The sequence below is a fragment of the Thermobia domestica genome, chromosome 1 (genome assembly GCF_964235325.1).
Source record: "Thermobia domestica chromosome 1, izTheDome1.hap1.1, whole genome shotgun sequence".
Classification (NCBI taxonomy): Eukaryota; Metazoa; Arthropoda; class Insecta; order Zygentoma; family Lepismatidae; genus Thermobia; species Thermobia domestica.
The window spans coordinates 161,774,976-161,799,313 of NC_137454.1; the positions used below are offsets into that span (position 1 = coordinate 161,774,976).

The 24,338-nt window shown below is 36.2% G+C and overlaps 1 protein-coding gene across 1 annotated transcript in view; it reads left to right on the forward strand.

Annotated features, from left to right (window-relative positions):
- The first annotated feature begins 8,726 nt into the window (after positions 1–8,726).
- The window catches only part of LOC145670136 (NFX1-type zinc finger-containing protein 1-like), a 242,788-nt gene continuing 227,176 nt past the window's right edge, over positions 8,727–24,338 (forward strand). The window contains exons 1-2 of the mRNA XM_081738515.1: positions 8,727–8,860; positions 21,096–23,356. Coding sequence (XP_081594641.1) covers positions 21,118–23,356 — 2,239 coding nt within the window. The 5' untranslated portion in view covers positions 8,727–8,860; positions 21,096–21,117. The remainder of the gene's footprint in view (positions 8,861–21,095; positions 23,357–24,338) is intronic.

A 24,338-nucleotide genomic window follows, 5' to 3' on the forward strand; every position in this document is an offset into this window, starting at 1 on the left:
TTCAGAATCCTGTGGTGATTATGCAACAATTTTTAAAGAGGGAGTTTGTCTACGGGCATATAATTTGAAGTACTCACCAACTACCTCTATAAAAATCGTTGCGGAAGTGCAGCAGGATTCTGAAACATGGATATTTGGATAGGGCATATACTAATTCTTAAGTGAAGTCTTGACCCGACTACAGTAGGTCCCATAGTTCTTGAGCTATGGACCTTTAAAGTTCATTTTTTCATGTTTTCGGCAGCCTTTAACTCCGAAAGGAAGCATTTGTGTACCGAGGTTGGTATATACTTTTTGTCTTATCTTGATGTCAGGGTCACCTCCCAAACGTTATCGGTGTTGTTTTGAAACACCCTGTATAGGCCTACATTATGGGGGTGGGACCTGCTTACACCACTGCAACATAGGCCTAATTATATAAGAAATATTAAACATCTCATATTTCCAATTCGCTGCACGAAATACTAGGAAACTCGTTAGGTCTAATATTCACGACCGCAAACGAAATGAACTGAACGAACGAGTCAATAGACGCACGAACATGTGGAGAAGTCAACGGAATTTGCCATCCATATACTACATATATTGCCTCACTGCCTCGTCAATCGTTCATATAATTTTCTATTTTTGTTCCTTCGTGTTGAGGGGGGTGGGGGGGGGGAGACGAGTGAATGTCTAGTTTCGGCCACTTTGTCACTGCAGTTTCCTGAGTTTGTATCGATTTCATAGCAGACGGGAATTTCCCGAAAGGTAACATTCAATTCCATTTCAACATTGTTTCCATCTACATAGTATAATCACCACATTTCAAGGATTTAAAAAAAAAATGCAAGAAGAAATTGGCCCCATGAAATGTTAAAATACAAGTAACATTACCGAACTTAAAAAAAAAAAAAAACTATAAACTAATATAAACGACGGGTTAAACAAATAGGCCTATATGCTAGTAAATATATAAACTGTATATATTTTATATAAATAGTCCATAGTTTAAGAAAAATACTCTCTTCATCCTCGACATTAGACAATTCATCGCCGGCGGTGGCTCAGTGGTAGAGCATTCACCTCTGGTGCTAGTGGTACTGGGTTCGATCCCAGCCCCCGCCAAGTGAACTTTGTGGTGGACAAACATCGTGTGCGTGGGTTTTCTCGGGGTTCTCCCACTTTCTTCATTCCACCGTTTCATTCGTTATTCATCATCACCGTCTCCTTTAGCCTAACCGGCATAACGAGGGACGTAAAACTCAAAGATTTCATTTAATTTTTTTAGTTCATCGCTGCCTAGTACTTAGTGACTTACCACAAATGAATTTCGAAACTAAACACGGCGCTTTCAATACAGGCCTATAACACAAAACTGATAGTCATTCTAGCAATAAGCGGTAGGTTAAGTAATATAAAACTATTATTTTCAATATACCGAAAAAAAAACTACCACCCCAAAAATGTCTTTGTATCTCCCAAGAAATTAAACCTGACATCGTCACTACTTGGCTAGGTTAGTTTTCTTTTTGTAAATCATGTTCATTAATTAAAATGTTTATTATAAGCAGGCGCGGGTTAATGATTTTGGGGCCCTGGAGCTGACTATTTCAAGGGGCCTTAATACGAATAGTTACATCGCATAAATTTTGTTTGCTGCCTGCCACAGCCTCATAGACTTACCGAAACACCGAGGAATATGCTGTAATATTTTAATGTGCTCCAAGCTTACAATAATTAGTTTAATTACAGTCATTATTAACAGTTAAATGCTCATATATACTGCAGTGTAACACACAAATGCCAAATAGGCCTATAAACCAAATGGTCAACCTCACAAAATAAGTATCGTGAAGATACTAGTGGAAGAAGACTTAATTCTAGCGATACATGGAGCGAAGCGAACGGGGAAAAATAGCAGGGTCTGAAGCCTATAATATAATAACTTGATTGCTATATTTTAGTATTAAAGAGAGGGATTTTTGAGGCCCCAGATCCTTGGCTCCATTGGCTCCGTCCTTAATCCATTCGTGATTATAAGGGGTTAGTAGGAGGTTCAAAATGTATGTGAAAAATTGAATATGTCATGATTTTCTCAACTTAGAAAGATGAAACGTGGTGTATCAATTCCTTGGGGACCGTGTCTCTGCCTTTTTAAAAATTCCTATTTTAAAGAAGGCAAAGGATACCTTCAATGATATATATATATATATAGTGTTTTATTTCTGGCGATATGTAGCGGTACGGCGAACAGTGGTCGGAAACTGGGGAAGAAAGCGGTCAAAAATCGATTTGGTCAACTTCGGCGCTTATGAAATCGGTATTGTTATTTGATTATAAGTATCTCTCCTGCTTCCAAACCCCGAGTTTCAGGACAAAGGAATATTTTCGCTAGTAGTGTTAAAATGATCGATCTGGAACATAAGAGAACAATTCGGGTCCCGCATGATCCGAAGTAATTGATAGTCAAGGGCGCCGATCCTGGGGAGCCGAGGGGGCCCGGGCCCCCCAAAGCTCATGTGGGCCCCGCATTGTATTTACGAATATACAATATTTGGCATAATTTGAATGCAATTTGTCTTAAAATCCTCATTGCATCTGAATGGACCCCTCCAAATTTACAGAGAAATCGGCGCCATTATCGATAGTCCACTGTCGCACGATACGCCATGACCCACGTACCATCCAACCATGGAAAATCGAACATCTCGAAAACTCGTTTTCTTTTACGACCCCATTTCAGGGGTGTATTCGTTCCCTTTTATGAGCACTTTTTGGGGGTGTATTCGTTCCCTTTTATGAGCACTTTTTTCAACCCCTATATAACATCGCAGATATTACACAAGAAAGGCTACAAGCATTTTTTAACATAGCAGAGCTGATAAAAGAGTATGACTTATTTTCCAAACCCTATATAACATAGCAGTGGCTTATTTTTCCATCCCTATTTTAATATAGCAAAGTTACATAAGACTATGACCACATTTTCCAACCCCTATGTAACATAGCAGACCTAATAAGAGTTTGGCTTATTTTTCCACCCATATTTTAACATAGCAAAAATTACATAAGACTATGAGTACAGAGACTACGAACGCACTCCTATGAAACATAGTAAAGACCACTAACATAACAGAGAATAATGGGGGTGTATTCGTTCTCTTTTATGACAACTTTTTTCAACTCCTATTTAACATAGGAGAAACTACATAAGACTATAACACATAATCCAATCAGAAATTACACAGAGACTACGAACACCTATTTTCGCAACCCCTATGTATAAAAGAATATGTCCTATTTTTTAAATCACTATTTAACATAGTACAGATTACAACCTCTATTTAATACAGCAGAGAATATGAACCAATAGCAGGAGTGTACTCGTTCCCTTTTATTAACCCCTAAGTAACATAGCAGAAATTACACAAACATTCATCTAGTACTGCATGTTCCAAAAGTACTGACCATCAAGGTCAAAAGTCAAAAATGTAAACCCAAATAAATCGTAAATAGAGCAACGTATAGAGGTGCTATTTCCACATTTAGTAATAGGTCATCAACTACTACATGTCTGAAAAGTACTGACCATAGAGGTCAAAGGTAAAATATTTAAACCCGAATAACTTGTAAACGGAGCCACATATTGAGGTGCTGTTTCCACATTTGGTAATAGGTCATCAAGCACTATATGTCTCTGAAGTACTAACCATGGAGGTCAAAGGTTAAATATTTAAACCCGAATAACTCGTAAATGGAGCCACATATTGAGATGGTGTTTCCACATTTAGCAATAGGTCATCAACTACTACATATCCCAAAAGTACTAACCTTCGTGGTCAAAGGTCAAATATTTAAACCCGAATAACTCGTAAAAGGGGCAATGTATTGAGGTGGTGTTTCCACATTTAGTAATAAGTTATCAACTACTACATGTCCCAAAAGTACTTACCATCGAGATCATAGGTCAAATATTTAAACCCGAATAACTCGTAAACGGAGCATCGGATAAATTTGTGTGTCCTACTCAGTTTTGTACCAAGTAGAAAAAGTGAAGAATGAATAAATTCGAGTGGCCTATTTACTTTTGTACTAACGAGAAAGAAAGCAAATATATGCCATTTTAACTAGATGAGAATTTAATATCATGTACTATTTAAACAAACGAAGGGATAAATTTGAGTGACCTATTCAATTTTGTACCAACGAGAAATGCTATTTTAACTAACTCAGAATTTTATATCATTTTGTACTAAAATAAAAGAAGGAATAAATTTGTACTAACCTAGAAAAAAGCGAAAAATACCCATTTTAACTAACTTAGAATTTTATATCATTTTGTACTACTCAAATAAACGAAGGAATAAAGGTTCTTTCCTGGTAAGATAGTGATATCGGCCCTTGATCCAAAATGGGTCGCTATTTGCCAAAAAGGTTACCCTTGACCTAAAACTACCTCAAAAAAATTGACCCCCTACCCCCTCCCCTTTCCGAATTATCGTGTCATACATGCTCAAAATTGAACATTTTAAAATTTTGGTGGGGGTGGTCCAAAAATTTTGAAAGTTTCACAGATTGTAGATACTATCTAGATGCAAATGTGCAATTTTTCAAAACTATCGATTAGTACCGGTTTTTTTATTTTTTACGTGTTGAAAATTTCAAAAAATTGTAGAAATATTTTTGGGGGGACACGTTCCTGATTTTTTGGTTAAAAAATTTGATATACCCTTATGTAAAACATATATTTTTTTTCGGGGTCTGAAAGTGATGGCAACATTGTCAAAAAGAAATAAAAGTGAAAAAAACGTATTTTTCGCACAGTTTTTCCACCATTTTAGGACCTCAAAGTGAGGACCCCCTTCAAACAATCCTTTACCAAAGTTCACAATTTTCCTTTCTCTTGCGTCCCTTCTGCTTCTGTCGTTTTTCGGCTGCTTCGATTGTGTTCATTTCTAAACAAAAAGATCTCCGGAACAGTGCCTCCATTTCACCATACTCTTGCACAACAAAGTTACACACAGCTCGCGGTAGAGAGCGCTACCGGTAGAGAGCGCCACTCTGTGCGACTACTGAGGGAAGCACTGATAGATACAAGGAACCGACGCGAGGTTTTAACTTTACAAGAGTCGGTAGAAGTTTAAGCACTGTAACAGAGATATAGTTGGTGTTTTTATTCCGAAATGGACAGAATCGAAGCAGCCAAAGAAGGACACAAGCAGAAGGGACGCAAGAGAAAGGAAAAGTATTAACTTTGAGAAAGAATTGTTTGAAGAGGCTTTCACCCTGAGGGCCCTAAAATGGTGGGAAAACTGTGCGAAAAACATGTTTGGTTTCAGTTTTATTTCTTTTTGACAATGTTGCCATCACTTTCAGGCCCCGAAAAAAAATATATGTTGTACATAAGGGTACAACAAACTTTTTAACCAAAAAATCAGGAACGTGCCCCCCCCCATTTATTCTACAATTTTTTGAAATTTTCAACACGCAAAAAAAAATAAAGAAAATACTAATCGATAGTTTTGAAAAAATGCACATTTGCATCTAGATAGTATCTACAGTCTGTGAAACTTTCAAAATTTTTAGGGGCTGCTGAAAATCTCATAGTCCAACCCAGAAGGAGTGTATAGGTGCTAGGTAGAAAGATGAAACTGTAGTTTTGAAAAACATATCTCTGTAAGTACAAACACAAATTTTCATATTAATAATGAAATTCTTACTGCTTTCTCAGGCCTCTGAAGTGATTATGTGTCCCCAAACTGCGAATTTCACGAACATCCATATCACAACTATTATAACATTTTTGTTCCACCAAGGATAGGCACGGAAGTAAATTCATGAGGAAATCAGCGAAACACTACGGGATTCTTCTCCGTTATATACAGTGGTGAAGAAGTGAGTGGCTTAGTTTAAACGCGATTTCTCAACAAATTATGCTTTACATCCAGGATGACTAAAAGTAGTGACTGTTCCCGAAATCATGGATGCAATTTGTGACAATATTCTTGAAAATTGCAGCATTTCAGCCAGTGGTGGATATAGCCCGGAGTCGCGGGGCCTAGGTCACCCCAGTTTTTGAGTGACAAAAATAATTTAAGCTATTATTTATATACTTCTTAAAGTGTATAGTGAACTCACGATATACTTATTATAGCCTGAGGTCTGGCTGCAAGCCCCTTCCCCAGTTTTTACCGTCTCAGCAAAACTGGTGTCGGAGATTGTGGACATTTCTTTGGAACGCGTCGGTAGCATAATTCAGAATGGCTTGGGTATGCGCAAGTTCTTGACTTAATGGGTTCCCAAAAAATCTGTCAGGAGAATAAAAGAGTGACGGCATTAAGAGAAGTCTTCTTCCAATTTGACTGTAATGCAGATCATTTCACTCACGAATAGTAACCACGGACGAAATATGGTTGTATCACTATGATCCTGAAACGAAACAACAGTCAATGGAGTAGTAGCACTCATTTCTCCTTCGCCCCAAGAAGTTCAAGACACAGAAGTAGGTTAAGAAACTGTTTGCAACATTCCTCTGGGATAATTATGCAGTCGTAGATCTACTCATAGACTATCACCACAACGGTCAGATATTTAATTCAGAGTCCCTCCATTACTCAGAAAACTGGAAGAAAAATTCGAAGTTCAACACCGCGGAAAATGAAAAGAAGGGAATTCTGTTCCTTCAGGAGAATACACCTGTCCATCAAATCCCTGCGAACACAATAGGCATTGCATAATCTAGGATTTCAATGTCTAGATAATCATCCTTAGCTTTGTCTAACTATTGCCTGTACTTATTTCCCAAACTTAAATAACACTTGAACGAACGCCATTTTAGATTCCATAAGGGTAGTGCTTCGAACAGTGGTGTGAGGAAGTCTCCAGATTTTTTAAACTTCTCTGCAAATACTGGAGGACTGTACAAGGTAGTATATTGACTCTCGGGGGAAGTGTAGAAGTAAAACTTCACCATTCCACGTGCATTCCTTCTGGGTTGGGCTACGATTTTTTCAGCAGCTCCTCATACATTTCTAGTCAATATGGTAGACGTCACGTCAGTACTTTGAAACAAAATAAGTAAGGGAGCACAATTACTAACTAAAGATCAGCACTCTGACAAGACGTTTTATTGGGAGCTAAATAAATAATCAATTTAATTCCATATATTTATTTCAGGAAGGGAAAACACAACTCTTTTTTTTTTCTAAAAATTAAGCCCTGGTAGTCGCAAATTAAGCTGTTATAAGCCCATCCTCTGAGTATTGAAAGCCGATTCATTCCACCATTTCATTCATTTCTCATAATCACCGTCTCCTTTAGCCTACTCGGCGTAACCGTGGGACGTAAAACTCAAAGATTTCATTTCATTTCGTTTTTTAGATAAATACAAACAAGTTATTGGTTTTACCTTTCTTTTGTTTCTAATCGAAGTTGATCCAATGAGAAGAAAACAAGTCGACCAAATCTTCTATTGTTCGCTAGGCACAATAACTAAAATTCATAAGAAAGAACTATAACTAAAATTTACCGGAAAAGGCGCTAAATTAGTAAACAGATATGCGTGCATACCCAGACGCTTAAAGAAGAAATTGAGAACTAATCTGCCACATAGTAAATGCATAGATAGTACGATCTGACAATGAGATTGGTTATGATACTGATATCAAATACCACATGTAGAATGTTTTATGATTGTAGAAGTCTGGGGGGGGGCAGTCTGGATGGCAGTCAGGGGGACAGGAGTAGCCATCAGGGGGGCGCTCGCCCCTTGCCCTCCCTCTGGCGTCCTCACTGGTTTGGACTGCTGATGAACTCATACGACTTTGCTTTTTTTTTTTTATCTTTCAGTACCGTATTTTTGCACTCAATTGAGTTTATGACGGAGCATGTGACCATGCTAATTTCTTGCTTAGAGCGTTCTGTTTCAAATGAAATGAAATGAAATTTTTCAGGTTTACGTCTCACGATTATGCCGACTAGGCTAAAAAGGATCGTGATGAGAAAAATGAATGCAATGGTGGAATGGAAAATATAGGAGGAAACGAGAAAACCCATGAAGACAATGAATATCCACCACAAAGCCCAGTTGGCGCAAGCTGAGACAGAACCAGGGACCCCACGCACCAGAGGTGAACGCTTTACTGAGCTACTGTGCCCCCTGTTCTGTTTCAAATAACAATCCTTGGAATGAGGTCGTTATCCTTCTTTTAGTTGTACAGAATTTGATAATCCTGGGTAAGGGGCCTCACCGGCAGTGATAATACGAATTACTTGAGTATCCAAACTGAGAGATGAAAAATTTTGGGAAATAGCTTTTTTTTTCTTTGGTTTACCGAAAAGAACAAATAGTATAACATGTATGGAGTCCAGTAGGAAGGCAGACATAAACACCAAGGGGGCGACCTCCACCTTGACTCTTCTGTGATTGTCTCTGCCCATGGAGAATCGAGTTCGGGACCACATACTGTACATTAGCCACTTAGCAATGAAAGGAGACTTTTTTTTTTTGGTCTTAAACTTCTCGAAAGTGAGAATCAAACAATTACAGCAGTGATTATGTGTGAAACTAAAATTTGTTTTATCGTATTTTACATTGTTCAATGAGTAGTGCAAAAGTATTTAAATGCTTTATAACAAGTTTTCATGAATTTATTTACCGCAACTTTTAAATACACAATGCTGGATACACTGACTGCTGTGAACTAATATAGCGATCTTACTATTCTGCTGGCCTTGACGAATGACAGCGATCGAAGCAACGCGGCATAGTGACTCATGTGAGTGTAAGTGTGTGTTTTAATTGTGTGTGCTAACAAATGTGCTTTACGGAAGAACGTAGTTTTGTATTTGTTGCTGAGGAATGTGGTGAAAAAGTCATGTAAGTAAAAGAAATAAGAGCTAACTGATGATGAAAACTATTGACATAAGTTGTAGCATACTCACTCTTTGATTTCATTATTATTAATAATATTAATAGCAGCCTATTCCGTTGTCATAGAGGCTAGTGCGTGCGCCTTTGGTACACGTGTTTCCAGATTCAATTCTCTGGAGGAGCGCATTAAAATATTTGGATTTTGATATATATAAACGTTTCAGTTCTCAGATGTCACAACTATAACGTAATCAGATGTCGGTATTGCATGGAAAATCAATAGAAATTTGGTTCTGCCGTTATGCAGATTTAGTTGGTTTCAGTAACATGTTTAAGTTTCTGTCGGAAATAGGGTTGCCAACTCTGGAAAATAAAGAAACCGGAACCCCCTCAAAAATTCCCTATGATATAGGTCTAAGTGAGAAGTATCTTGTTCCATGAGAAGGAAATGTACTATCGTGAACAAAACTGCATTAGTATCTGTATTCTGCGTATCCTTAGTACATTCACTAATAAGCTTAATAAATACATTGTGCTATAAATGAGAAACTGAAATTGGCATTGATCATTTTAAGGTATTTACAAGTAAATGCCACTTCTTTAAAATTATCGAAACAGATGAACAAAGTAGGGCCTATATTAATCTTTACGTGACAATTTTGGATTTGGAAAGTTAAATTTATTTTTTCAATTTATACTTCAACTACAGGAAATTAAATACGAATTACTTGAGTGTCCAAACTGAGAGATGAAAAATTTTGGGAAATAGCTTTTTTCTTTGGCCAGTAGGAAGGCAGACATGAACAGCAAGGGGGCGACCTCCACCTTGACTCTTCTGTGATTGTCTCTGCCCATTCAGCTACAGGAAATTGCTTTAAGAAGTTCTTTTTCACTCCCAATAAATGTATAAAATTCCTTACAAGTAAATTTCAAATTTTCCCTGATACAGTCCCTGTCATCTTTTTAAAATTATCTAAACTGATGAACAAAATATATTAATCGTTTATAGATGGTGAAAGGTGACAGTTTTGGATTTACACAATGAAAGTTACTTTTTAAATCTATACTTCGAACTAGATGATTCGCTTGCTTCGAACTAGATACAAATTTGAAAAAAACTGGTCATAAAGGGTCTGGTAAGAAGTTTGTACTGTTCATCGGCTTTAATCAAAATAACAGCAATATTTCCGGGCAGGCAGGTCAAAAACCGGCCAGTTGGCAACCCTAGCGAAACTCAAAATTTGGGTTCGTTGTTGCAAACCGCTGTCATATGATGTTCCTGATGTCGTGGTATTCACACATCAGGTCTGGGATATTCTTGGAAACTCTCAAAATTTCAATCACAAAATGTAGAAATCACTTCACCCCATTATTTGCTTTTCTTTCCGTGCAATTACAAACGAAATCCGATCTCTCAATAAACATACTATAAATGACACAAGCCCATTCTGTATATACCCCCTAATTAATTAAAATGTAACATCTAAGATAGAATACCAAATAGTCAATAGAACCTGTGTGTTTTAACGCTATGAGCGAGTTTGGCACAACATGAAATTCTTAACTGTTGATGAAAGGTTTGTATTTTAGTAGGTACTAACTCTCGCCCTATATTATATATTAGTAGGCAGGGCCGTCGCTAGCAATTTTGCCGCCCCTTTAATCCGCAAACCTTATTCTGACAGAAGTCGCGTTCAAGTGTCACGAAGAAGTAACATGCCCCATTAGAAATAGGTATGAAATGAAAAAAAAAAAAAAAAAGGAACTAACTCTTTTGAATGCTTGCTTAATATTTAAACCATTCCATACATAGCAAATATTCAGTATACTCGATTTTGCTATATATCTGTGACATACAGTAGCGTATACAGAAAATAAAATTAAAAATATGCTTTAGTCACGACTGAGAATTTTAATTTTGAAGCGTTATTTTATATCAAAAAATGTTTCCAATAGAGTAAGGAGCATGAAGATAATATAGTGAATCGCATATTATGACAAAACTAAGTGATTAGCCTAAGCGATACATAAATTTAACATATCTTAATTGATTCTTTTCTCATATGAGTAAATTCCTTTATCACATTCGCGTAGTCCAATGTTTCAACCAATTCGTGTTTTATTTATATCATCGCTAAACTACTCAAGCGTGTTTCAGACATGGAAGAACGTAGATAATTTTTTAATAAGCTTAAGTTTCGAAAAACTTCTTTCTCCACTTGCCACTGTTAGCGGTAAGGTTAACAAAATCCTAAGTGCAACACTGACATTGGGAACAAAGTCATGTACCTTAATTTTCAAGTCTCTTTTGGGAACTTTTGGGCTTAATTATAGCAGATAACACTTTCAGTTCGTCTTTCAAATCACTGGGGTTAATATCTTTCGATTTTTCATGTATTAAAATGCTGGCAAGTTTAGTACACTTTTCAGACAAAAGTTTAGGTGCCATATCTTTAAAATTACGTATATCGTGAAGAAAATCGAGATACTTGCTGTGATGTTTAAGCTGCTCAAATCTTTCTCTTAAATCTAATACAATCTCGTATAGAACTTTGTAATAAAAATCGATCTTGTATCTTATTTGTGGATCTTCAATAGCTTCATCCTCTGATTCATACTGAAACTCTCTCTTCCTCTTTCGACTTCGAGCTTGCACTGTATTACCTATCCATGGATCATTCATATCTAATGCTGATGCCAACTTTATCACATCAACTAAGTAAGATTGAAAGTTTGCATCATTTCTACTCGTCTCAGTGGCGTGACGTGGCACTTTGATGATTGTTACCGGTTGTTGATACTACGAATAACGAGTTTCTCAATATCAGAAAAGGGGGCCGCGGTGGCTCAGTGGTAGAGCGTTCACCTCTGGTGCATGGGTCCTGGGTTCAAACCATGCTCCGGCCAAGTAAACCATGTGGTGGACAAACACCGTGTGAGTGGGTTTCCTCGGGGTTCTCCCACTTTCTTCATTCCACCATTTCATTCATTTCCCACCATCACCCTCTCCTTTAGCCTAGCCAGCATAATCGTGGAAAGATTTCATTTCATTTCCAATATTAAAAAATTTAGTGCTCACTTTTTTCTTTCAGCGAACCAACAATTTCAAAATATCGGCATTGGGAACGATTTTTTTCCTTCATTTGAACTTGATATTTTAAACAGTGTGGTTCTTCAGGTTTCTCAAATACTTTCCATTTTCTGCCAAATACAGTCGAAACTGTCTCTCAATGATCTTACATATTCTTCAAAATCATCCATTTTCTTTTCGCAATAACCTACATTATCAATTTTCTTCTGTAACATATTGAACAATATTTCTAAACTTGATAAAGCAACAGAAAACAGATGAAATAGGAAATTGAAATTAAAACTTTGAAGGTTTTAATTATATCCAGCTGCACAAACTCTGGTTTCAGAACCCCATTTGACTGTGTTTTCCATTATGGATTAGTCAATTCTTGTTTTCCCGAATGTAGTCAAGAAACACATACCTTGTAGATACAATGTATTGTTTGGAATTTTCATAACGAATTCACATGACTCAAAAGTTTTCTATGATCGACGCCATGAGAATGCCATGTATTTTTGTCACTACCAAAAAAAAGGAATAATATAGAGTAAAATTTTATTATCTTTACATACGCACACAACCATGGGTATTGAACATGCCATTGTGCGGTAAAATTACGTTCATAACCCCAAGTCGTTTTTTTATTTTAAATTGTTTAAATGTGGTGTTGATCTTTCTTCACGTATTATTTTACTTTTTCCTGCAAACGAACACACACCAAAATATTAGTTTCGTGATGCTTTCAGTATAGGACAGTCCGAGGATAGTTAGGGTTTTTCTGAATTATTGCCATACTTACTAACTAACACTATGACACTCAGACAGCACTGAAGACAATTGGACAGTAGTTTTTCAACACATCAATCTGCAAATTCAACAAATAGGCTAGCAGCTAGACGTGGACATTTTTGAATCGAAAGTATTCTATACTAAATTAAAAACAAAATATATTCAACTTAATTAGCATAAATCCTAAGATAATAATAGGTGCTCGAATTGGAAAGAGCGCGGAAAACATCTCTACTTCTCTTTAATTATCGTTACTATTCCCCCTTGCTCTTGAAACAGTTTCCATATCGCACAATGTATTACATTGATAGGCATTTCTATATATTTAATGACGCTCTTTAGAGATTGTCAATATCTTTGCTCTTTCAGGCACAAGACAACTATCATCTAAATTTTTCTATTAATACCATTTAAGCAGCAATAAACTCTCAATAAATATTTTTTTAAAAAAAATCTCGTAAGCTCGAATTAACAGTCAATGAGAAACTTCATTTTGAATCTAAGTAAACCTATATTAAATTTGTTAAAATATCGTATAAAATAAATTCTTATTTTCTGTTGCTGTATTATTTATATTCAAAGATAAGATATTAACATAGTATAATGTTGGGTGAAGATATATATGTTAACAAATAAATAACGCATTTCGGAACATATAGTCTTGCAGTAGCAGGTGTTCAACTCTGTTACTATGAAATACCTATTACTTACGGTACATTTGTCTCAGATTGTACAGAAGGCTGTTTCATCCTTATGGTAGCAATTTGCAGTCGCCACCAGAGGCGCTAGTTTCGCGTCAGCAATATGACGCACGCAGTACGGAGTAGCCAGTAGTGATGGGAATTCTGATTCCTTTCTGGTATTCGATTCCTTTGGATTCGTTGAGTTAAAGGAATCATAAAAAGTAACGACTACTTCGTTACTTTGATTACAAGGACTCATGTGTCCCTCTGAATCCCTGTACTCAGTTGCCTTTTGGGTTCCTTTTCCTTAATTCTGATTACTCAAACACGTTTTCAAAAGCTTGTTCCTCGTTTTCGTCGATTCTGGCTGGCACACTGAAGGGTGCTTCTGGAGAGAATGACCGCTATCAGGGTTCGCGTTACCTGTGAAAGCTATGATATTAACAACTATATGTTCCTATTTGATTTCGCATATTGTGTTCATTTATATTGTAAATGCGGCATAGGCTGTCCAAAATGCAAAAAGAAGAAAAGAAAAAGAAAAAATGTAAATACTTTCCGACAGAAAATTGTAATTATTTTACCGTTACCGCCGGTAACAGCAGTAATATGCACTACACGCCCCTGCCTTCCTCTCAAAGTACTCAGATATATTTTCAAGAAACCCGACTGAATTCAACACATGAGAACAAATGCTTTGAAGACTTTTGCATACTATGTTCATGTGGTGTAAAAAAGTCATACTAGATAACGAGTGAGCAAAGTAAAGTCACGCAGCTGGTGTGCTATACACAGAGCATCGTGGGCGACCATTCCATCTGTTCTATTTTGTTATTTATTTGAAGTAAGATATATCCCTCCTCTATTTGATATAAGTGGATCAGAGCATCAATTCGGCATACAGAAAATAAAATGAGGGAGAATACACAGAATTTCCTGAGTGAGTATTTTACTGAATGTGAGTGAAGTAAGTTCAATTACATTCTCAGGTAAACACAATTTTATTTTCCCATATGGGCCTATTATGAAACATGATATTTTGATAGTGTTCTTTTCTTTTTCGAATTTTGCCGCCCATTAGACTTGCCGTCCTGGGTGGTGGCAGCTTGACCCCCTCTCGCGCCGGCCCTGTTGTAGGTAGCACTAGCACAGATTGAGATAGGAAAGGAAAGATAGGGAAGATCCTTCGATCAGCAGACTTCAGTTCTTGAAAATGATCTGTTCTTGCATTATTTGAAATAGAGCGACCTAAATCCCATTTTTCGCATCGGAAGTAACAGACAAGTGTGTTTTACGATTGTTAAAATAAATACACTTTTCTTTAACTAAATTGAAGTCAGTTAGAGGGTGAGATTCAGAGGTCGTCATTTAGAGGGATCAAGGAGGAATAGTTGTTCCCCTTTGGATTTGAGATTTATATGGATTTTATCAATAGAATAGTAGTATATCAGTGAAAGATTGCCATTGAAGGTGACGAAGATCTATTGAAGATTTCGTAAACAAAATTATTGATGTGTATGCAGCAAAGAAGCCAAAGGCGAATATAGGTACTTGATTTAGAATCAGAAGTGTGAGAAAGAATGAGAACTTTTTGTTAAAATATTTCTATGTATGTTTGTTTTAGGACAATTAAAATATTTCAGTTATTTTAAATCTTCTTTTACCAAACATCTACATTAATAACAAACAGTAACTACTGTAAATACGAAATAATAAAAAATAACTACTATAAATAGCAATTAATTAAAGTTTAGTCTATTTTTTTGCCAATTTTTATAATTATTTAATGTTTTAGATAAACGATTGCTTTTTTTTTTAAATAGAATTTTACATTGAATATTTATCCACAGTTAGTCTCAATCACAGGCGTGCGCAACGTAGGTGCCATGGGTGCCTTGGCACCCCCATTAGACAAACCTTTTTATGTAGAATTATTACAAACTGAGAAGAGATTACGTGCAAAATATTATTTTCCGTGTACCGTGCGTCGCCGACGCAGCATCAGGTGCAATGACGCTATCTTTTCTTAGGGGAAAGGGGGTGGAGGACAACATTCCATATGGTGGTACTTTAGATCTGGCACCCACATTCCCAATGTCCTGCGCACGCTAGTGTTCTCAATATTAGGTAAGATGTGCATGTGAATGGAATTGTTAAATATGCTGCTTTCTTGCAAAAATGCAGAACACTCCCCTCCCTCCGAAGAGTTCACATTTCCTTCCGGGTAAAAATGATTGAATTCAAAACTGCGTGGACCTACGCCTTAAAATGGGATCAGAACTTCGTAAGCTTCCACCGTGAATCGAAATCAGGACAGCAGTATAATAGTAATAATGTCAACTTACTGTAATCATAGAACCGGTTGTTAAATTATTATTTGAATGAAGCCACATGAGTGTCTGTGTGAGTGTGTGTTAGAGAGAGAGAGAGAGAATGGCACCTCAGGACCATGGGCGGAGTTATGGGGGGGCATTGCCCCCCAACTTTTTGACAAAAAATAAAAATGAAACCTATAAGATGGCCACCTACCAAGACCTCCGAGACCGACCAAAAGGTCTGCCCCAGTGCCCCCAGCAGACAATTTCTAGTTCCGCCTATGCTCAGGACCACAATATTATCATACAGGCCAAGATAAGACTTAAACACTGTATAGTCTAACGGTATAGCTTCCGGGTCTTCAGGCGTTAGGGCAACCAAAATTTGATGACAAGGTAACGTCGTTGGTAAGATTACCAGCTTTGCTTTAGGAATCCATAAAGCAATTTTATCGAATCAGTCAGATGATAGTTAAGCCCGGTAGACATTGATACTAACTCCATGCCCTCCGAAATTCACAGCTTTAGTTTTTTTTCTGCATCGCTGTAAGCGGCCTTGACAATCGCTGTTGCAAGCTGAAATCGAACTGCTTGCAAGTTTCACCGCATGGCGCTGTACGTCAGGAAAAGACGGAAATACTGATTCCGTCTCTGTTCGCTCTGAGAAAACACCTCAATATCCATACTTTGTTTAATTCATATTGAAAATAATTCCTACAGTACAATGAGTACATTCAACTTTCACCACATGCACGAAAAATATACGCCCCTAATTTTACAACATATCGATATGAGGGAAGAAGAAACAAACATGTTACTGCACTTCATTAGAAAAACATTAAAATAGGCGTAGTATTTATATTGCAATAATCCTGCAATTTGAAGTTCATATTCCAGCTAAAATCTGCATTTAAAAAAATATACCGTAAGACAAGGTTACTTTGCACCAGAATTAAGGAATTTTAAAGGAAATTGCATGTAACTTACAAAGTGTATCAGTAAACATTCAGCATGACCATAGTTATTTAAATATAAACTTTGGTGCAAAGTAACCCCCTAGGTGGGGACACTTTGCACAACACACAAAAAAGTATGTTCAACATACGAACATAATGTTTCTGTGCAATATTTTCGCTTCAGTATTTATAAATTTCACTTCCTACACAAAACTGCATGCAGTTCACAAATATTGATATTGAAATAATGGTACTGGTACGTACCAGTACTTAGTATGGATTATCGATATTTGTAAAGGAAACAGGGGCGGATCCAGGACAGACTTCTTGGGGAGGAGCAATGGGTTATAATACTGCTACTTAGAGTTACAAGAGCTCCAAACTATGGGATGAGTTTTATTTACATATAAAATAAGAAAGTTTCTCCTTCTGGGGGACTGATCGGCCCGATTGCCCCTCCTGGATCCGTCCCTGAAAGGAAATTATGTATTTTCAGGTTAGCATAGCCTATGCCCCATAAAAATGCAACTCAGGAACAGAAAAAAATTCCCCGTGAACTGATTTGCCTTGGTTGCTCTTTATGTCCAAGAATATCATCCCAAACGTAATCAGTGGAATATGTACAGGACTTTCAGGCTGGAGCAGACCCAAATTGCATGGTTTCTTTTTTCTTTTAAAAATGTAATGTTAGTCATTCCTATGCGTGTAAGCTTCAAGCCTCCCCCCTAAAAATGTATTGATTTCTTAAAAAAAAAAAAAAAAAACTAAGCTTTTCTGAGTGAAGCCCCTCTGAAACTAATTTTGTGGATCCGCCACTGTTCGTAATTTATTTTCCAATAAGAAATCCATTCCGGCATCTACCTAAATGGGAAATTTACCTAAAATTAGAAGGCAGGAGGTACCAGCAGTAGTAATTTCCTATCTAAGAGATTACTTTGGACCGAGTAGAGGCTGAAATCGCCTTCTTCCAGTCTTATTTATTTATTTATGATTTTAAAACGTTTCTCACTTCAATTTCAACTATTGTTTCAAAATCCCATTATACACAGTACTATTCTACGAAACTGACTTAACTTTATGTGATATCTTTCAAATTTTGTCGGCATTTACAGCGACTGCTTTCCATACCTCTACAACAACAAACTCTCCCGGTAATTAGAACTGAAGTTAATAATCTAATGTTAGTTCCTAATATCACTGACCTCTAATTTCTTCTGCAGCTTTAGTCTGGGCTAAAGGGTGAGGAACTTTGTAGAAATTCAAATCATACAGACAATTTTTTTCAAGAACCTGATTAAGATTAAATATAACTAAATCTCTTGAATATAGATGACATTATAAACGTGGTTATAAAGAAATCATCTTATTAAAACATACATTTGTTGTATTTTTACTACTGAAGTAGATTATTCATAATGTAGATAAACACCTGATATTTACATTTCGATAGACAAATTACACACTGTGTGGCGCTAACAGCACGAAGCTATTTATCCCTCGTGCATGGTGCGTATTGTACTGGCAGGTGAGGGCAGCTGTATGGTTTGGGGATGCTTCTTCTGTTGCTGTTGGCATGGACTGGGGCCGTTTGTATGCATGGATCACAGTTTGACATCCGTTGTGTATCTGCAAGTATTAAGGGATTACGTCCACCCTACAATGCAACACTTCTACCCACACGGAGACGGCATTATCCAGGACGACAATGCACTGTGCCACCAAGCCAGGACTGCACTTGCTCGAGTTGAGGGACATTTCACGGAGCTGCATCATATGAATTGCCCAAGCTCTTCGCGCCATGACTCCTGCACCAATAGCTATGTGGGCCCATTGTCGGCAGTGATGCCACCCTGAAATGTTATAAAATCCCATCTCGAGAGGCAAAAAGTCCCATTTTGCATCTTAATTTCCCACTTTGTATTATTATCATTAGAGACTGGATGTTTAGGCACTAAAATCTTGGAAAATAGGCAGGCAAATAGGCACTAAAAATTTAGTAGATAATGTTAAAAGAATATAGAAACATACTTGTTTGTTAATATCTTCTTTGATTGTATATATAAAAACGAAACTTGTTATGCATTCCATATATAATATACTGGGTGAACCTGAAAGATGTGCACATACTTCGGGAGGTGATTCGTGACATGAAAAGAAGACAAAAGTTCTCTTGAATGTCACGAATCACCTCCAGAAGTATGTGCACATCTTTGAAGCTCACCCTATATATATATATAGTAATGTACAACGTGCTTGTGTTTGCAAACACCTAATATACCTATAAAAAACTAAACTACTTGGCGTAGCAGCCCAAATTTCTGGGCCTGAATCGCTCCACGCCATCTGTTAGCGATTGGTGGAACTACGTCCAGCCTAGCGAGGATAACCGGCATATCGGGAGCTTTCTAGACCTAGTGACCGTCACGTCTTTTATTCACTAACTTCACGACGTTGGGTGGATGTCGAAAATTGAGGAAGCACTGGTCGGGAATCGAACCCGGGACCACGTGGACATGAATCCAACGCTCTAACCACTAGACTACGGGGTTCCCCATCTAATATACCTATATATGTGTGTATTCTTTATATTATATAAATTATATGTTTTCCCAATGAAGGCTTATTTTGAAGAAAATGCATAGAATAGGGAACATTAGGCACTAAAGCAAATATTTAGGAATTAAAGGTCGAAATAGGCAAAATAGGCGAAATGAAATTGGCTTAAATCGAAACTACAACCCCCATATAAACTTTAAAACGTTATTTTTGATCATATCTTTAATATTAAAGAATAGGCATTTTGCCTAATATCCGGTCTCTAATTATCATTATTATTGATAATAATAATAATAATAATAATAATAATAATAATAATAATAATAATAATAATAATAATAATAATAATAATGTATGAAAATTAAACTTCTGTATATCGTGTGCTACTTTACTCAGTTTTGGGGTCGATGACCAAGAATTTCGATTTTTTACATTTATAAAAGAGTTTGTGAATAACCATTTTCCTCAATCGAGAACAAGTATAATTTTTTATTGTCAGAAATGCAGTCCACATATTTGTATCATCACTGTATATTGAGCCGAATGATACTAGGAAAGTTTTGTAGCCTACTCCATACATTTCGTGTGGAACTTTTGCAAATTAACTGTTGCTCGTTTGATATTTTACTTTCTTTGTTTCATTCGTTCATTATTTTCTTTTCCTCTTTCTTCAAATAACACAACACAAACTTCGTTTCTTGGTACTTGATTTTTAGAATCACATATGATTAAGTTACTCCTGATTAGCCGATGAACTTTGCCGATGAAAAAAAAAAAAAAAAAGCTTCAGACTAAAAGTTGACAATACTGACACGCTTATTGATGACTCATTACGTCTACTTCCCGTTTGTAGAGAATTTCGCTGGCGTGCATTTTACATATAGCGAAAAATCCCTATATTTATTTTCAACTTCGTCGAAAATTCTCTTTATCCTATTCCAAACAATTAACGTAAAAAAAAAATCCCACAAAATGGAATTTTCCCCACGAATTGGCTTCACTGATTGTGGGATGCCATCACGAATACGAATATATGATGTCAGATCCCCATGGAAAGATATCAGGAACTTGCAGAAATCATGTCACACCGTGTACAGGCCATCCTTTGAGCAAAAGGTGGACCAAGAAAGTATTTAGGTAGGTGGTCGCAACTCAGTAAGCATTCAGTATAAGTATCTCCTTCTCTATTTTTTGGAAAAGGTAAATAGGACCACTCGTTACATTTGGTGCAAACAATGAATGAAAAATCGTCTGCAATGGATGTTTAGATTGTATGTCTGAGAATACCAATTTACTTTATTGAGTTTACTTTCAAATCAAGATTTCGGGAGCCTTCGCTACCCGAGACCATCTTTCGTGATAACGCCCATCCGTTATTCTATACAATAATTCTTGAATGAAAGCCAATTTTTAGATTTTTTTTGCAATAGATATATTATCTTGGTTGAGGTCGTTAATATTAAATTTAACAACTTCACAGGTAACGGAGACTTTAACGGTAACTATCCATATCCCATTTTCTATTATTGAAACAAAGGTAGTAGAAGTTAATTATCTCGCCGTTAGATGGCAGGAAATATCCTCCTGTGGTTGACATCTAACGGGTGAAATTGAAATTACCGGTATTAGTGCATGATTCTTTTCACTGTCGACGAGAGTTTATTTTATTTTTAACTTATTTAACATGGGAATAGCAAGATACAACAGTATCTAACAATGGTATTTAAAGCCAAGAGAAATTATTTTCTAACAAACATTAAATGATAATATTAATGTAAAGATTATCTACATCGTACTATCTATAAATACAATGTAAATGTTACTTATGCTTACAACGACCTTACATGGTAATTTTACTCTATTTTGCAGAATAAATTAATGAAATGTAAATATGGCTAACCAAACGAATACGGCTGCCGAGTTGTTAGCTGAGAGCAAGGAAGTAGAAGGCAATCCTCGAACGGAAGATAAATTCCAATTTTATGAAGTGAAGAAGAGACGTAGGTTCAAATCAAACAGTAGATCTCTCAAAAGTCATGAAAATGTGCCTTCTACTTCAAACCTGAATGTTTCTACTGAACCATCAAGAATTTTATCAAACTTAAGTGAAATACCTAAAGAACTTAATCTAAAGTTCAGAAAAAAATGTACAATTATACGAAGCAGATCGATGGAAGAACTTACCAAATGTGCTTCAAACTACTATTGCGAAAGTAAGCTCAAAACATTAGAGACTGATGAAGATATTTGTACATCAATATCCAGTTCCAACGTTGTAGAAGCTTTTATCTCGGAACTGGAAATAGAGAAAAATAAAATGAAATCTGACAGAGAACTATCAGAAAGGGACCTTAGAAAACTTGACTCATGTCTACACTTAAATAAAGATGAGTTAGTATCAGAAAATACTGTTTTCATGCAACCGATTAATCTAAATGCAAAATATTCAAACATCGAACAGTATGTACATGTTCATGTTTCCCTACTTAAAGAAGAACTAGTAAGATATTTTAGAAATATTTTGAGGAACATCATGGAAGATCAGTGCACTGAAAAGAGGGATTATGTAGAATCATTTAAAGTAAAACTGAGTGGACCTTGCGTTTCTACAGAGAAATGCGATTGTGGATTTCTCGTAGAGTTTAAGAAAGAAACCGGAAAATACCAGGAAGAACGATTTCCCTATGGCTCTCTGGTATGTTTGACAAACGATAACTTTGACAACGTTGTGTTAGGAGCTGTTGCTGAACGGTATCCTGAAAATTGTAAACTTCTGATTCAATTCGATAAGGAAATAGATAACGAATTCCTGAACTCTGATCTTAATTTGATACAATCGGATTTTGATTATGAACTTTACAAATATGCCTTAGTAGCTCTACAAAATGTCAATAACGCCAATTTCCCTATGAAGCGTTACATTCTAGAAGTAGAATCAACAGTGTTACCCCCCATCAACTTTACAGAAAAATCGATGTCTTCAAAGTGTGTAGATAATTTAACACCTGTATTCTTTGCTGACAGTCTTCTTCTTGAGAAGTCACTAATTGGCGTAGTACGGTATGCTTTAGGAAAAGAGTTTTCAATCATCCAAGGCCCACCTGGATCTGGAAAGAAATTATTGGCATTGAAACTCTGTGAGTATTTTCTCCAGAATAATTCATCATGCGAATTAGGATACCCTATTTTAATCTTGTGTCAAACAAATACTACTTTGGATAATATTCTAGAGAGTTTAACGAATATTACAAAGAACTTGGTTCGTATTGGCGGCCAATGTCGAGCTAGTTCTTTAAAGGCTTTGACTTTGAAAGAAAGAAGAAGACAGAAAGATCAAGCAAGCATACTAATTGAGAATCTATCTAAGCAGAAAAGTCTACTGTTAGGTTTACGATTATTGAATGAAAATAAGGGAATTGTGTCACTAGAAACACTGAAAGAGTTCGGAATAGTGACAGATATTCAATATGCATACCTAATGAAAGAAGATAGCCTGCTTGTCGAATGGCTAAAGGTGGTTGATTCACTTGAAACAGAATTTTCACAAAACAGTGTAGAACAGCAAGAGAGAAAAAACTCAGTGTTCTCTAAAGACAAAATACTGATAAGCTGTGAACGTGACGAGGTAGAAAAAGACAGGATAGAAGAAAATATAGCAATAGAAATAGATACCACAAGTATCAAGGGAAATAATGAATACATAAAGTTTGATCTTATGTTCGAGGAACAGAATGATGATCTAACGAATATTTCTCATGCAGAGCTTGATGATTGTAATCTTCGTTTGCAGAAGAAATTGTTGGTTCTAAGAGATAAGCATTTCAGTGAAAATGGTTTCCTAAGTATGAATAACGACAATATCCACACCTTAGAAGAAAACCAAAATTTGTGGAAATTGCAAAGTAATGAAAGATGGGAATTGTATATTTATTGGACGGAAAAGCTAAAAGAAATAATACAGGAAAAAATAACTATTCTCGCCAGGGAGTATCGTAAAATATATCGTCGGTGTGTAGAGGACCAACGAACAGAAGATCTTAAAATTTTGAGAGCATCTCAGATTATTGGAATGACAGTATCATCAGCAGTGAAACAGAGTACTTTGTTGCAGGACTTGAAGCCTCAAATAGGTAAGTGATTATATTAATTTACTAATACTTTTTATAACATAAAAACATAGTCTGTCAGTCACGCTCCTAAGAGTCCATTGCTGCCCTAATAGGTGTCAGTGCAAGTACTAGCTGACACCAATAGTTAGCGCTAGTGTGCAGGCAGTTTGCTGTTTTCTATTGTGAGGATTTAATTGCAAATTAAAAACTATAGTCTTCTTTTAACTACTTCAAGATAGATGTAGCCGTATTGAAATTTGAGCATTACAAAGTTAAACATGTAAACAATTCGAGCTTTCAATCAAGCACAGTTTTAATCTATAACGTACAACGAACTGAAAATAACTACAGTAATGTAAATAAATGTTAGTTGTTGATGTATTGTGATGCATGATTTGTTTTTTGAAAAGTTTAATAAGAATTTTCATGTGGTATGAAATTTTACTCTGTGTGGGGACATCAATTATCTATATATTCAAATGCTAGGATTATATGTTTGTGGTCAAGAAAAGTTTCTGTATGTTTGCGGACATTTGTATGTTTGTGGCCATTTTTTTAAAGAATGATATCTCGCAAACCACAAGCTCTAGAAAGATGTCGTTTTCATAGATCAATTGAAAATTTTGTGTAGATTGTTCAGTTCTAATTGAATATTTTTTTTAAATGACCGTTATTTCCTTATTACACTTGTAGGGGTATACTGGAAGTATTGAAATTTTAAAAGGTGAAATCATCGCCTGCATCATATCCTACGAGTTATACATCCCAACACTGCACATTTGTATACGGAATTAGTATATCTATCAGGCGTTTCTTTCATGGCAAATTGATAATGAAAAACGAAGGATAATCATTTCCCCAGTCTGCGATGAATCTTTATTGTCTGGAGTATTTTGCCCAATGAACATCATATATCACTGATATTATAATTAATTGTGTGTGTAATGTATTTGCTTATTACATACTGCATGCAAGAAAACACTGATCATACATGAATTAAAAT